The sequence below is a fragment of the Calypte anna genome, chromosome 3 (assembly GCF_003957555.1).
Source record: "Calypte anna isolate BGI_N300 chromosome 3, bCalAnn1_v1.p, whole genome shotgun sequence".
NCBI classification, from domain to species: domain Eukaryota; kingdom Metazoa; phylum Chordata; class Aves; order Apodiformes; family Trochilidae; genus Calypte; species Calypte anna.
The window spans coordinates 111499012-111515224 of record NC_044246.1 but is presented as its reverse complement, the minus strand read 5'-3'; the positions used below and the strand labels follow the sequence as shown (position 1 = coordinate 111515224).

General features: G+C 42.0%; 1 protein-coding gene across 1 annotated transcript in view; it reads left to right on the top strand.

Annotated features, from left to right (window-relative positions):
* Positions 1–2197, top strand: part of PKHD1 (PKHD1 ciliary IPT domain containing fibrocystin/polyductin) — a 272533-nt gene extending 270336 nt beyond the window's left edge. Inside the window, exon 66 of the mRNA XM_030448416.1 lies at positions 1321–2197. Within this exon, the coding sequence (XP_030304276.1) occupies positions 1321–1673 (353 nt within the window). The 3' untranslated portion in view covers positions 1674–2197. The remainder of the gene's footprint in view (positions 1–1320) is intronic.
* The last annotated feature ends 14016 nt before the right edge of the window (positions 2198–16213 follow it).

Here is a 16213-nt window from a genome sequence, read left to right as displayed (position 1 = left end):
CACCTCCATGGCCTTTTCTGCTGGGTACTTTCTAGCAACTCTTCCCCAAGCCTGTAGAGTTCTGTTGGATTTTGGTAAACCCAGGTACAGGATTTGACAATTGGGCTTGTTGAACCTGATACAATTAGCCTTGTCCATTGATCCAGCCTGTCCAGATCCATGTGTAGACACCTTCTACCCACAAGTGGGTCACTATTCTCACCCAGCTTGGTACCATATGAGGAAAGGCTGAGGTAGCTGAGTCTCTTTATCCTGGAGAAGAGGAGACTGAGGACTGACCTCATTAATGTTTATAAATGTGTAAAGGGTGAGTGTCAGGAGGATGGAGCCAGGATCTTCTCAGTGATGTCCAATGAGAGGACAAGGGGTAATGGAGGAAAGTTGGAGCAGAGGAGGTTCCATGTAAACATAAGGAAAACTTGTTCATTCTGAGGGTGACAGAGCACTGGCCCAGGCTGCCCGGGGAGGTTGTGGAGTCTCCTCTGGAGACATTCAAAACCCACCTGGATCTGTTCCTGTGTGACCTACCCTGGGTGATCCTGCTCTGGGTTGGACTCAATGATCTCTCAAAGTCCCTTCCAACCCCTAACACTCTGTGATTCTGTGATCTGCATCAGGGAGAATATTGCAAGAATTTTACAATTTATTTGTTTTTTAGCATCCCAAATGAAGCAGGCTGCCAATCATACACGGAAGTGATATAGCACACCCTGTCAGCTCAGAAACCATCTGTTGTGACACTATGAGTGATTCTGCCTCTCTGGTTGGCAACCACTTGGTTTATTAAGATGTAAACATTTTTTGTTTCCACATGAAAAATGTATAGCACTTATTCTGCTTTTTCTGCACTTTTTTTCATTGTCATTTTTTGAACAGCATTGCAGGTTACCAGCTCTGCCTTGAGTAGGATTCAAATGGAAATAAAAAAGTTGTACTTTGTATTGCAGCCTGATAGCTAGACAGTTGCTGTATTTTATAGATAAGTAGAATTAAAAGGATTAACAGTATGCAGCTTTTTTTCTGCATACATTATCATTAAGCATTTATCAAAATATTTGAAAAATATTGGAGGATACAAGCTCTAGGAGCTTGTATGTATCAAACCAGCTGATTTAGTTCATATATATTTATTTGTGGGAACATCTTCAGGTTATTAAATTTTAAAAACTTTTTCTTTCAAACTAAAATTTGTGGCCAGCTAAAGTTTTTTCCACAACAATAACTGCTTGTCTTTCATACAGTAAAGTCATCAGAAGGTAAAGAAGATGAAGGTAGGGGCTTAAAATTATTGTTAAACAAAAATAAGTTTTGCTTCCACAGATATGGGAGGAACTGGAGCAGTGGGCCATGGCACAGGGCAACTGAGGGAGCTGGACCTACAACACTGTGGAGCCAGGTCAGGGAGAAAAATGAGCAATGTCCAACAGGAGACAGGTAACAGCAACACCTTTTCTTCAGTCGGGAACAATGACAGTCACAAAGAGCCACATGAAAGAAAATCTCCTGGGGACCCTCTGGAACTTCAACAGCCAAAAGTCCTAAGGTGCTGCAGCCAGAAGGATGTCCCTCAGCCTTCAGCTGCCTACAACAAGGAAAAGAAAAAGACTAAAAGGCTGCCAAAGCCTCAGAATGATGTTGGAGAGCATGTTGGTGTGGTGACAGCAGAGGGGTAAGAGAAGGGATGTGAGGAGGTGGGCCACCACCAAAGCAAGTTTTTCCTGCCTTCCAGGCAGTGCAAAGCTGAGTCTTTTGTCCCTGTGGTCAAATATTCACCTCTTAGCATAGGGAACCTGGCTGCCACACGGCAAATGTACAAATGAACCCATTGCCTGGATCTCCACCCAACTGGGAGACTCTGGCCATGTCTATGGCACTGAACTTTCTTAGCTTCCAGAACAAGGTGGGTGCATTCAAACTGCCTATTGAAGTTGTCCTTCTGACACCTCTAAAACTCTGTTCAAGAGTGGTTTGGGGGGAATGTTGGCTGCCCTTAGGTCAGCCTTGAGGTGATGGTCAAAACCATTCAGGAATTAGGCTAGCAATTCAGCATATGGTTGTCTTTCTGACACTTCAAGATACTAGCACTGATGTAGCCTTAGCAGCTAGAGCAAAGTGATTGGTGTGTATGAGAATAAACAAATATGTAGGAGTTTTCCCATTTCTTTCAATTATGCCTTTAGTTTCATTCAAAGTACCTCCTGTCTTTGCATAACCCTCTTCCTTTTTTTTCCTGAGGAAAACCTGTGTTCAACTTCTATTTCCTATGACTTGATTAAGTGCTTCTGATCCTGTTTAAATCTGTGTTGTTATAGTTTTTGTTAATTAAAGTATTTTACAGAGTTAAATGTTCACTATGTCATTGTTTTTCAACACCCTTAAATCACTGGCTTGTTACGATCACTACTTTTTGTGATTGATAATGATAATGCTGGTGTTCTTCAGCTGCTTAGAGAATTCCCCTGTGCTCTGCTTTACTGAGCTGGAAGATGAGGCACTTTATTGTGCCCTCACTCTACCATAAAAATCTTGGTTGCAAGGTGGCCTGGTGGCACAAGATAAAATTTATCCTCCTCTGGAGAAAAAATACTTAAGTAGGAAGATGAAAATTCTACCCAGATCAGCAGTGGAAGAGCAGGTAAGAAGCTTTGATTTAAAACATGCAAATAAACAAACAAAAATCCCAAACCATAACCATAGGCCACCTCACTTTGAGCTGAATGAGCTGTGGTGAAGGTGCTGATCAGTTCTCTAAGCATAAAAATAAGTTCACCAGCATTGGTTTCTGCACCATATTGTGTCTATAAACATGAATTTCTGGTGAATCAGACTGATTCCACAGAGATCCAGGCTTCTGGCTGACTGCACAGGAGATTTCTAGCTTAGGACACTTGGGGATGAGGGCCTTATAATATTAAGTGTAATATTATTCAGCACTTTTTTTCTTACAGTATTTCCTGGAAAGGGCAAAAGACTCTTTGACGTGAAATAACAAGGTACATCCCTTAACCTCATGACTCCAAGTCTGAATAAGAGGATAAACTTTGCAGAGATAAGTTTGGTAAAGTGACTTGGAGACCCTTCTCTTTCCTTCTCAGCTGGTACCCAGTTTTAGATGCTTTCATATAGCAGGACATCATTTCCTCTCCATCCTCTGAACTCCACTCCCCTTCAGTAGTTCTTCTTCTAGTAAGTGACTCTATCACATGCAAGAAGTGTGACAGCAAATAATCTATAAATATGAATGTCAGGATGTATGAAATAATATACAAATAATATTAATTATGAATTGTCTGTAAAAGTTATTCAGTAGAGCCTTCTTTTCTTTTTTTGGAAAAAATCAGACATACTAGAAACAGTTAAGGGCTTTAATTAATCCTTTAATTCATAATCCTTGCATTTATTCATATTTTGTTTACAGAATAAACAATGTCTTGCATATCTAGACCTCCAATGGAATAAGCAGGGCTAAAAAAATCTTTATCTGCATCAATCTTGATCTTAATTTCCCACACTGGTCTGTATTAACTGATTGAACAGTGCAGCATGGGAAAGATGTGGGGAGAAAGTGTATTGAAACATGATGAAAAAATCAGTGCAAACATGAAGTGAATCCTGAATAAGTCAGAAATATGTGGGATCTTGTGTTGTATATAAAAAAAAAATCAGTGTGATGAGAAGAGAGAAAGAAGATGTAGCTGAGAGTGGCTGAAGAATATGGTTAAATGTTAGGTAACATTTCTCCTAAAAATAAGAGTTTATGGACTGATTGCAACAGCAATTGGATGAAATGGGATCCTACTGCTCTGTGGCTGATGCAGAGCCAGGGTTATTTTGAAAGCTCTTCCATTCAGACAGGAATGAAGTAGGCAAAATTAAAACCAGCCCCTCACCCTTGGAGGGAAGGTATGGTTAGGGGAACAGACACACTCAAGCTCTCCCAGGATTTCCTGGGCAAGGCAAAGAAAAAGAATACCTATGTCCCAAGCCAAAAGCTTTATTTTACAGTAGTTGGGATTCCAGCTTGGTCTGTGGGGCATCTACATGTCCTTACTGTCTTGCCATGTGTACTTCTGGGGAATCCTTCTCAAGACTTTTGGACTTTTTGTCATTGAGTTCACCTGAATCCTATGTTATGATCAGGACAGCAGTGGTTGACACCTTTGCATGGATGTTTCATGGGTAAAGGTTTGTGCTAAAATACTCCTTGACAGGAAGACATTATGCATTCCAAAGGGCAGGGCAGGATAGGGATGGAGTGGAAGGAGCCAGAGGAGGAATCACAGAATGATTTGGGTTGGAAGGGACCTCTGAGGATCATCTAGAACAACCCCCCTGCAGGCAGCAGGGACATCCTCAACCAGATCAGGTTGCTCAGAGCCTCCTCAAGCCTCACCTTGAATATATCCCTACAGTATGAGTGACCCGTGAGGGATAGGGTGCCCTGATAACCTTGAAGTTATTAAAAGGCTGCAAGGGATTTGTGTGAAAAGTGCTCTCACTTTTCTCCATGCCATAGTTCAGCTTCTGGGAGGACACATCAAAAGGCAGGAGCAGGATTTCAGCTCAGCTTTTCCCAGCAGCCTATAGGACATGACATGGCAAATCCTCCTGTTTTAGCACAGCCTACATCCAGGGCAGCTCAGTGAGGGACTTTAAGCCCTTTCAGCAGACTTGATTGGGCTTAGCAAAGTGCTAACCTCCCCATGCTGAACACCAAGGAAGCCTTCAAAATGCAGGCAAAAGGAATCTACTTCTGCAGAGCCATCCTCTGACACAGTCTTTTTTGACACTCCTGTTAAATGTCAGTGAAATTTGATAAGTTTGGCTTCTCCACAGCCAATAGCAAAAAATTCATTAAGTTTGCTTCGTTTGAGGTTTCCACCTGCTAACCTTTTTCTGTAGTCACATCTCTGATAGCACTTGAGTTCCTTTATTGATATAAATAAGAGTGTAGCTGCAAGGATGCCTTATTTTTAAACAAGCTCTCCAGGCTTGTCTGAATTCCTAGACAATGTATGGTCAAAATTATTCTTCTTCCTTTTTTCTTTTTTTGCCTCATTTTGTGGAAGTGGTATTTTTTTTTTTTTTCTCTTATGTCTGAAGTAGAGGAGTGCATTACAGACAAATTTGCCTCAGGCTTTGGGCCAGAGTTGATGAGACTTCACGAAGATACAGGAACAGGCACATGGATAGAAAAAAAGAAAGCCTGTGAAAAATTAAAATGACAAGCCTGGTTAAGGAGCAGAGATAACTTGTGATGTAGTAAAATTAATTACAGTTTGGGTTGAAGAAATTGTGTGCCTAAGACAAAATTAAAAAAAAAAAAAAAAAAAAAAAGAAAAAGAAAAGAATTAAAAAAAAAAAAAAAAAAGAGAGAAACCAAATAACAGCAATGAGATTATAAACCCTTTCATCATCTCTATATGGTATAAGTACCAGTCCCTATTTATTATGACATTTATTTCTACAGGATGAAAGGTATAAATGGTGAAGAAAGGAGGCAGCTCTCTGGTCAAAAGGTTTGTCTCTGAGGTTCTGGTTCTACAATGAATAGTCTTATTAAAGGCAAAATTGCACCACCCCTTCAGTGAACTGGGCACTGTGAGAGAAAACCTTCTTGGAATGGGAAAACCACATGATACAACACTCCAAGGTTGGTTATGGGTACCCACTGATGATGTAGATTCACAGATTTTTTAGATTTCCTTTTTTGCAATCCTCATGCATTTGTCAGGACTTAAAATTATTTCAGATTTGTACCAAGTAAATTTTGAGAGATGTTGGGTGGTGATTTATTGATGATCAACATGATAAAGAAAACTGTAAAGGACAGAAACACCATAGAGTCATTCCAGGATTCCAGGACACACCAACAAAAGGTGTTCATATGGAGCTGTTCATGTGGGTCTGCAGGGCTGGAGATGCCAAGAAGTTACCACTAATCTCCTACTTTTTTTTCCACTGGAATTTAGGTTTCTAATCAAGGAGCTAAGATCAGAGTTCTGGACAGCCTGGTCTCACTTTTCACTCAGTGTCTCAGACAAATTATTTTTCCCTGAGAAAACTGAACCACTCCCTGGAAACACCGGAGTTGCCTCCCACTGCCAAAGTGATCCCAGGATGACTGTGCTCATATTTCTATGTGGTGCCCAAATCCAGAGGGAAGGAGATCTTTTGCAGGAGGACTGACTCTAAATTGTCCTTCTTTTCCTGTTTGGTGCTACTCCTTTTTTTTCCAGTTGATCATCAAGTCAGATTCCTGAAACCCACAGAACTTGGCAAAGAGTTAAATGTGGTGAAGAAGGTACAAGACATCTAGAGAAGCAAGGTGGCAAAGCATTGCTCTCTGTTTATCAGGCAACAAGGAAAGTATTAAGCAGAAGATTTAAAATAAAGCAGAAATATCTGGGTTATTTTTTTTAGTTTTTAAAATTTTTATTTTATTTTATTTTCCCCACAGGGCATATAGATAATTTAGTTTATCATGAGGTTCATTCAGCTCTTTCAGAAATCATTCAGGGGCAATAGGTGCATCCAATGGTTACTAGGAGCAACAACCATTCCCAGAAATCTCTTCTTGCTTAAGGTTGAGTCCAGGGAAAACTCATTTAATTTTATATATTTTTATTTTATTTTATTTTATTTTTCCCCAAGTATCCAACACCAGCAGCCTTCAGTGTAAGGGTTTGATCTCATCCAGTGTGAAAGCTCTACAGAGGTTTCTGTGCAATCCTCTGTCCTGGCCTTCACTAACAACTGCACATTAAGCCAGGCTCATTGGTAATAGTGATTATTTTTCAATTTAGCTTGTGATGTGAGGAACAATCTTTGAATTGAAACATCTGAGACGGAATTGACAACATGATGGGAGCATTTTAGGAGAAAATGATTCACTGAGCTGGAGACCAAAGTGAAAACAGAAGTTCAGATAGAGTCAGATTTTTCTTTCACAGTGCTTTCCAGGTTTAATGGGTATTTTTTGCCAAAATGTTCACCTTGAGCATAAAGCTAAGCACAAACTGAGCAATGTATAATATTTTATTTTTTAACCAATTTGAAAGTGTCTTTTTTTTTTCTTATTCTTCCTTACTCTATTTCTCTGCTTTGCTGAATGAGAAAGTGAAAGAAATGTGATGCAAATTAAAAAAAAAATAAGAAAGAAAAGGTAAATACTTCCCTAAACACCCCTCCTTCAAAAAGATTTCAACTTCCAGTTTCAAAAATCAAATATTTTTCTTTATGTCTTCCTATATTCCTCTTTGGAAAGATGGGTAATGGAATGGTTACTCTGGGTTCCTAGACAAGGGGTGAAAGGCTTTAATACTCAAGCCAACCACTTTCATTTGAGATCAGTAGGGAAAGAAGAAGAACAGAAACAGGTGACCTGGACACCACAAAGGTGTGGAAAAGGATCTCTGCAGGAGCCCTGTTGAAGATGGGCTCAAGCCAGAGCCCACTGCACTTGTCAGTGATCGATGCTGCATGCAAGCTGAACATGGAGTGCAAGCTGATCATGGAGTACAAGCTGAAATTCTCTGTAGAGAAACATTGTCAACCAGGTGCCTTGAATTGCCAAAGAGTGGGTGTGAGTCCACCTGTGCCTGATTAGGACAGGCCCCTATTGGGCATGAGCAAGACCAGGGGGCCAATAAAGGTGGGACACACGCCCACAGAAGGCACCTCAGTTCACTCTGGTGCGAGGCATGGAGAGGTCAGCAGCTCTTCGAGCCTCTGGAGCAAGAAAGGCTCTTCCTGCTACACTTCTACCCTGGAAGCGCTGTGTGGTGGCTGGAGTCCTGGAAGAGACCAGCAGCTCGTCGAGCTTCAGGAGCAAGAATGGCTCCTCCCGCTACAATTCTCTGCTGCTTTTGCTTCATCTTCCAGCAGGTCATTTGTTCATCCCCAGGGACAGGTAAGGTGTGGTTGGATTATTTAGTGCTTTCCCTCCTGCTACACCTCTCCCTTACAAAGTACATGGAAGATGAAGCTGGTACCCAAGACACACCAAGCCTCGCAGCCATCACAGGCAAAGATGCTAAAAATATCCCAGCCTTGCTCTCCCTCCCCCTCTCCACTGTCTCTCTGTGTCTAGGTGCTGACAAAAGTTATTTGTCGTATTCCCTTCATTCGGTGAGTGACAGGAGACTGGTGTCAAGTGAGAAAATGAAATGTAAATTTTATTAAACACCTTCTCATCTCTGTGTATCAATCCAGATTCCAGCCTAACACAGCAAATCAAATCCTGTCTTCACGAGGCCTGAGGGCACGCAGAGAATCATTTCTCCTTAATACCATTCCCTCCTAGTAAAATATTTTTCTGTTTAGTAAATGAAAATTTAAAATGCAAACCCTATTTTAATCCCAGAGAAAAGATGTGCATTGCAGGGAGAAGGATGCCACATTTCAGTCTGTTATGCCTCATGCTTTCTTCTTGTTTGCAGCCACAGCAACAATGATTAGCTGAAGCATAAATTTCAACATCTTTTAAGACTTGCCCACTGGGACTTTTTATCTTCATGTCCACCACTGGGCTTAGTAGTTTACTAGTCCAAAGATGATTCAGTATCCACTTGTTTAATCTAAAACTGCAAGGTAAATTATATGATGTACTGAAGTCTGAGACACTATTCCCAAGTGAATGGAATCAGAAATTCATTGCTGTGGGTCCTAAAACCTCTGTTTCTCTAAGCTTGGAAGTCTTGGTCCACTGTGAGAGGTTAAATTGTGAGAAAAAGCTTTTAGTTCAAGGGTTCTTTTTGCTAAGCAAAATCATGGTTGCTTTGACTTCCTTGATACTTACAGACAAAGCATAAAATAATTTGTTTCTTTTTGGTAGTGTGAAGATATTTATATATTCTTATCCAGGCTGTGTAGAGGTCAAAATTAGGATGGAGACAATAGATATATATGAGAAAAACCCTTTATTCCCAAGAGGTGGCAGTGGAGAATACATTTATTGCAGATTGACTGATCCTCCTCTACATGTGTGACACTGGAAACACTGGACCCTCTTTGAGACACTCAGTGGAGGAAAAAACCTATTTTTCATCTACACTCATTAGTCTTTCATATTAAAAGTTAGATTTAATTAAGCTCTCCCTAGCATGTAGTTAATGTCAGGTGTGCAATCAGAAGGGTGCTTCACTTCACTTTTCACCCACAGCTATTGCAGCATGGACTCAATCACCCTGTGGAAGTGCTTGTCTCTCTGCAGGAATGAGCTGAATAGCTGAGAGAACATGGATGACTTTTACCCTTGTCAAGCAAGCATTGTGGCTTGATATAGAATCATAGAATTGGCTGGGTTGGAAGGGACCTCAGAGATCATCAAGTCCAACCCTTGATCCACTACCGCTGCAGTTACTAGACCATGGCACTGAGTGCCACATCCAGTCTCTTTTTAAGTATCTCCAGGGATGGAGAATCCACTACTTCCCTGGGCAGCCCATCCCAGTGTCTGATCACCCTCTCCATAAAGAAATTCTTTCTAATCTCCTACCTAAACCTCCCCTGGCACAACTTAAGACCCTGCCCTCTTGTCTTGCTGAAAGTCGTCTGGGAAAAGAGAACAACCCCGCCCTGGCTCCAACCTCCTTTCAGGGAGTTGCAGAGAGTGATGAGGTCTCCCCTGAGCCTCCTCTTCTCCAGCCTCAACACCCCCAGCTCCCTCAGCCCTTCCTCACAAGACTTGTGCTGGATCCCTTCACAGCCTCCTTGCTCTTCTCTGGACCTGCTCCAGCACCTCAATCTCCTTCCTGAGCTGAGGGGCCCAGAACTGGACACTGGACTCAAGCTGTGGCCTCACCAGGGCTGAGTACAGGGGCAGAATCCCTTCCCTGGACCTGCTGGCCACGCTGTTCCTGACACAGCCCAGGATGCCATTGGCCTTCTTAGCTACCTGGGCAATATGGCATGTAGCATATAGCTACATGCTTCCTACTTTACACAGTTCTTTCACTGCCCAGTTTCCAGCTCATCACCAGTTATCTTCTGATGGGAAAAACACAGTGGAGTGCACAAATACCACCCAAGTAGATACCTTCTGGCAATTTTTTTCACCTGAAAGTGGGTGCCTTCTCTGTAATTTCCTCTCTTAGCAGTAACTCATCCAGTGCTGGTTTATCATGGGTGTGGGTGTCCTAGGATTGCCTGGTTACCCTCCCTGAGGCAGCCCCTGTGTAGTTACAGGGCTTCAGGGCTTCAGTCACCTCACAGTCCAGGGAGTTCTGCAAAAGGTCAGTCAAGGTTTCCATCTTGCTGGTCCTCCAAGAATCACCAGAGCACTTCAGTTCAAGGGCACCAAGGGTCTGTGCAGTTCCTAAAAACTCTGGAAAAACGATGGGAATAGTTCTAAAGAAAATGTTTTCATAATTTTTTTTTTTTTTCAAGATTGATCTCACTGGTTGCCTTTTTTCTAGCTCAAGTTTTTCCTTCAAAGAGAAATTGCGGACTCCTGTCAACACTCATCACTGCATTTCCTAACCCTTTTTGGAGGAAAAGCTGTTCTGTTGTTCATGAAGCAGGGAGAGATGACATGAAGCAAGGAAGAGTTGAGCAACTCAGTAAAGCTTGCACTAGGAACAAGTGGAAAAGAAATCAGAAACACCACCCATTCCCCTTGGCTATCTGTCCTCAGACAAACTACAGCATTTTTGTTATCAAAATCTGTTTCAGAGGGGAAAATGGGAGGCAGACAACACTGAAAAATAATGCAGAGCAAGACTTGCAGCTTATGCATTAGGCTGGGTATCAGGAGTCCTCAGTTCAAGTCTGCATCCTGCCACCAATTCCTCTCTCCAACCTTAGGCCACTCATTTAATGTCTTGGCCCCTCAGCTCCTCATGTGCAAAATGAGGATGCTAATACAGCTTTTCTCCATACCTCAGTCCACTTTGTCCACTCAGGGTCCAAGGGAGTTTCTAACTAATTATTTTCCAAGTGCAGTTCAATCCAGGTAGCCCAGTTGCAATTGAAACCACCCCTGAAACAAAAGAGGGAGAGTCATAAATTTAATAGTGATAGTAATAGAAAGAGAGGAAATAAATAGAAATTAGAAATAGAAATAATAGAAATATTTGACATATTAATGGAAATAATAGAAATAATAGAAATAAGTAGAAATAGGAAAGAACACCTAGACTGGTTTCACTTACAAGGTGATGAGGGTTAAAGAAAAAGACAAAAAGAAATGTGCAGAGGAGCTGTCATGTCACAGAAATTGTCAGCTTCCATAATATCACCAATCCCTCCTCAGCATCCCTGACTGAAATTCTCCCATGCCTCCAGGTAGATGGCTGCTGGGACTAAGAGCCTGAGATACATCCACACCAGAGATCAGTCATTTCACACTGCCACTGGGCTTCTTTCCGATTCTAATACAGAACCCATTGCACACTATGACTAATAATGTTGGCTGTATGAAAGAATTATTTATATAGAGACTGAGAAAGGCCTCCCTGGGTTTCTAGACAGGACAGTCTTGATTTGGTGAGAGCAAAGCATAAAATAACTTCAGGGCCATTTCAAACTGCCACAGCCTCCAAGAGACAAGTTGAAAAGTGGTGCTTGAATTTGAACTGCAGATGTACAGGTTGTGGCAAACCTTCCCTCTTATCCTAAATTCCCCCATCCTCAGAAATAAAGAATGGGCATCTAGTAAATATTGGCCAACATTGGTTTATGGGAACAGGTACAGTCAAACTAAATAGACAACTCTGTTCTTGATGAGATTACAAGTTCAGTCAATCAAGATAGCAGTATTCAAGCAATATTAATCTCTGGGGTATTTGACTTGGTACATCGTGACATTTTAACCAGGAAAAAATACACAAAATTAATGTGGTGCACATTAAGTGGATTAAAAATAGGCTGACAGCCTCTAAATATGCTTGTGGAAGTTATTGCTGAGTGGGTCTGTTTCTGGTTTGGCCACAGAGGTATCAGGTTTTGTCCTGATGCTATTAAGACATGTTTTATCTCTAAACACAAAGACAATCTAAAATCTGGTATTCAGCCAGCTGGTTAATGAGATGGAGATTCAGGGGATGATAAATAAAATAAGAAGGCAGATCCCTTATGTTGTGTGATCAGTGGATCAACCTCATTCAGACAAATGAAGCACATTTTATTGTAAAACTAGAAAAATTATACTTAAGGATAGAGGCTGGATTTCCCATGCAGAGTTTCTCTTCTGACAAACTGGTGACTGAAACCAGCTTGTCATCACGATAGATAATAACTAAAGATGTTTTTTTATCAGGATAAAGGTCTTACAAAGGAGTTAATGTTGTTTTACTGCATAGAGACAAAAACTTTTTAAGAGGAGGGTGCATTTGTTCCAGGACTGATACTCCTGGTTTTGATGTCTGCAGTTCAAGAATTCCTTTATAATTTTGTAAAGGGTTCACAAAGGAAACACAGATGGGTAAAATACTTTACATAGCAAAAAAAAAAAAAAAAAAAAAAAAAAAAAAAGAAGAGGTATTTTCACTGCTAAACCAGCTGAAAACCAAGTGCCCAGTGCCAAATGGTCATTGAGGCTTTCTCTGTAACCAGCCATGGGTAACTGAAGGTGCTTCACCTTGTATCTCTCAGTCTTATCTTAGCCTCACAGTGGAATAAAAGACCTCTGAAAGTGTTGAAAAGTATGCTAAAAATGTGCTCTCTGAAAGTGCTAAAAATACCTGTAAGTGAGACTGAATTTTGAAAATACAGAGCTTTGCTGTTGAATAGACAAAACATTGTAAGTAAGGCAAATTCAGAGTGGAATTAATGAGATGTTAAGAGTACTGGCAAACAGTTTAGTAGGGGAAGGGGTGTTTGTGGCAGATCTTTGCCACGTTTTTTCCACTAGAAGACTTAAGTGTTTTTGTTTGAATGCTTCCTTCCACCCCTTCACATAAGGTACCCAAAAATGTCTGTGTACTTCAAGCAGGAATGAACTCAGCTGCCCTGTGACTTGTGCTCTGAGAGGCTTTAATCACCGGGAGCCTGAAACAGGTGGCAAACTGCCCAAAGATCTCTTCATTCCCTCTTTGCACCAACCATCACCCTCAACAGCAGACAGAATGGATCAATGTGGTCTCTTAGGAACCCTTCTGGCTCCTGGAGTGGCCTAGGAATCTCCTTTTGTCTTTTAGAAGATGGACCACCCTATCTCCTTCTCCCATCCCTTTTCATATTGCCAAAGCTCTGGCAAAACCAGGAGAACAACAAGGGCTGCAGGGAAAAAAGATGCTATTTCTTGCAAGATAGAGGTGGGGGAAGATAGGAAGAGAAACCAGGAAAGAGAGGTCCACAACATCTGCTCTGTGATCCTCACCACAGCTGCTCCAGATGTGCTGCTCCAGGGGTTGCAGGGACAGCTGCCATCTCACCATGGGATGAAAAGAAAACTCAGTTCAGACTTCTTCTTCCTTTCACCCCACACCAACCTTGGTGTCTCTGCTCCAGTGTTGCTCTGCTCTGGTGTTGTTCTCTCTTCTGGTGCTCTCTCTCTTCACGTGTTGCTTTCTCTCTTCTCCTCCCCCTCTCCTATTCACCAGATGTTTCCCCTTCTTGAACATGTTAATGTTCAGAGGAGCACATCCATTGTTCACTGGTGGGCTGAGGTGGGGATGGACATTTTGGAGAGCTATTTAGAAGCTACTTAAAGGACCCACCCCTGGGTGCTCCTCCCTGGCTTCCAGAAACAGCTCCACACCAACCCACAATGATCTCCTTTGGGCTGATTCCAAAGCCCATCCAAAGCCACAAGGGACAGCCATTCTCTGGACATGCAGAATTAGGGAAGACCTAAAAGGTAAATATGGCCAATGTACTGCTTATATTTATGACCAGTATAACAAAAAAAATAGAGGCCACAAGCCCTCTTTCAAAGCCATCCAGTAGTTTGTCTCCTTCCCAGATCTATAGAGTACAAAAAATTATGAACTATGTCCTATGATGCCAAACACAGTTTAGTAGCTCAAAAAAATGTTCCTTCAAATCACAATCCACTTTGGGGAAAAATTGGAAAGAATGGCACATTCTGCATTGAGAGCTATCATGGGCAGACTGGAAAACCTGATCTCAGAATGCAGAAACTTGATTTACAGCTTTGCTCTGGCTCCACTCTTTTCAAGTGGGCAAAAATTGGAAAGAGTTGTATTAAGACATCAAATTCCAAGACATATAAGGCTCATTAAGATTCCTTGATAAAATAGACACATTACAGGAATGGTTAGGAATTAGAATCATATTCTTGTATGCAGATTGTTCCAGAGGTCTACACCTGTAGTGTTCTGATCTTAATCACCATATTTACAGACTGGAGAGTTGGGCTGATTCTAATGGGATGAGGTTTAACACGGCCAAGTGCCGGGTCCTGCACTTTGGCCACAACAACCCCATGGGGAGCTCCAGGCTGGGCACAGAGTGGCAGAAAGGGACCTTGGAGTCTGGATTGCCAGGAAGTTGAACATGAGCCAGCAGTGTGCCCAGGTGGCCAAGAAGGCCAATGGCATCCTGGGCTGTGTCAGGAACAGCGTGGCCAGCAGGTCCAAGGAAGTGATTCTGCCCCTGTGCTCAGCCCTGGGGAGGCCACAGCTTGAGTCCTGTGTCCAGTTCTGGGCCCCTCAGTTCAGGAAGGATATCGAGGTCCTGGAGCAGGTCCAAAGGAGGGCAACCAGGCTGGTGAAGGGACTTGAGCACAGACCCTATGAGGAGAGGCTGAGGGAGCTGGGGGTGTTCAGCCTAAAGAAGAGGCGGCTCAGGGGAGACCTCATCACTCTCTGCAACTCCCTGAAAGGAGGTTGGAGCCAGGGGGGGGTTGGGCTCTTTTGCCAGACGACTTTCAACAAGACAAGAGGGCAGGGTCTTAAGTTGTGCCAGGGGAAGTTTAGGTTGGATATTAGAAAGAATTTCTTTACGGAGAGTGTGATCAAGCATTGGAATGGGCTGCCCAGGGAAGTAGTGGATTCTCCGTGTCTGGAGATATTTAAAAAGAGACTGGATGTGGCACTCAGTGCCATGGGCTGGGAACTGCAACGGTGGTTCATGGGTTGGACTTGATGATCTCTGAGGCCCCTTCCAACCCAGCCAATTCTATGATTCTATGATTGGGTGGGGTTTTTTCGAGAGAAAAGAAAACAGAGACTGTCCTCTAAAACTACAGCACAGACACTGCCCACACCTCTCAGGACATTTGATTTAGGGAGGGAAACATCTTTTATGTCAAGGTTTATTTATTGGTTTATAATATTCCTGGGTTGCATAATAAAGAGATGCCTAATACTCCAGAGAAAGCAGGATTTCTCATGAATTTTATACACATAATTTCCTTTGGGAAGTGCTAAGTATGATACTTCTTGAAGGACTCTCTGGAAAATTCATGTAAATAAGGCAAAAAAGGATTAATGGCTCCAGTTTGCAGTCATCTCGTGGGCAGTGTTTTTTGAAACAAAGGTGGGGAGGGCTTTAAATATCAACTTTTTCTCCCACCCAATGGTCCACTGTACATTAAAGGACTTGCTGGTGGATGCTCATAAAATGTGTGATCAAATTTTTCACAGAGATCAAATTTTGGATTTCTAAGGCCACAAAGAAGACTGCTCTGCACTTGGTAATGGTGAATGCAGATTCAGTCTGGATTAGCAGGAATCCCTACCTCTTATGTATGAACCACCTCACAGCATCAGCATCTTGAGGTCCTGTAAACACCTTCTGCTGACACCTTCTGATCGGGATGTTGTGCCATTTGGTGTCTAATTGCATTGATCTTCTTGAAATTGCATGAAATCTCCACAAAGGGATGAGTTTAAAAGCTCATGAGGAACAAGTCTCATTCACCTCATACAACCAGAATCTGTTGTGCCAGTACCAAGCTCTGCTGCTCAAGAATAACTTGACTGCTCCCTCATGCATACTGTAACACTGATAATTCAGCTCTGTTATTTTTAATCTACTTTCCAAACAAGAATATCCTCATTATCTCAGAGATACCAATGAAATCATTCCCATGGTTTGGTGTGAGGAACACAAGTAGAGATGAATTGTATAAGTTTGCTTATAGGCACACAGAAGAAGGGCTGGAAAAACAAGAGCATTGACAAGATCAGTGACCAGAATTTCAGTCTTTATGGTTGGATTCAATGATCTTATGGGTCTTTTCCCACATAAATAACTCTGTGATTCAAGGCTTTTTCTTTGCCCTGATAATCATGAACTTTATGGA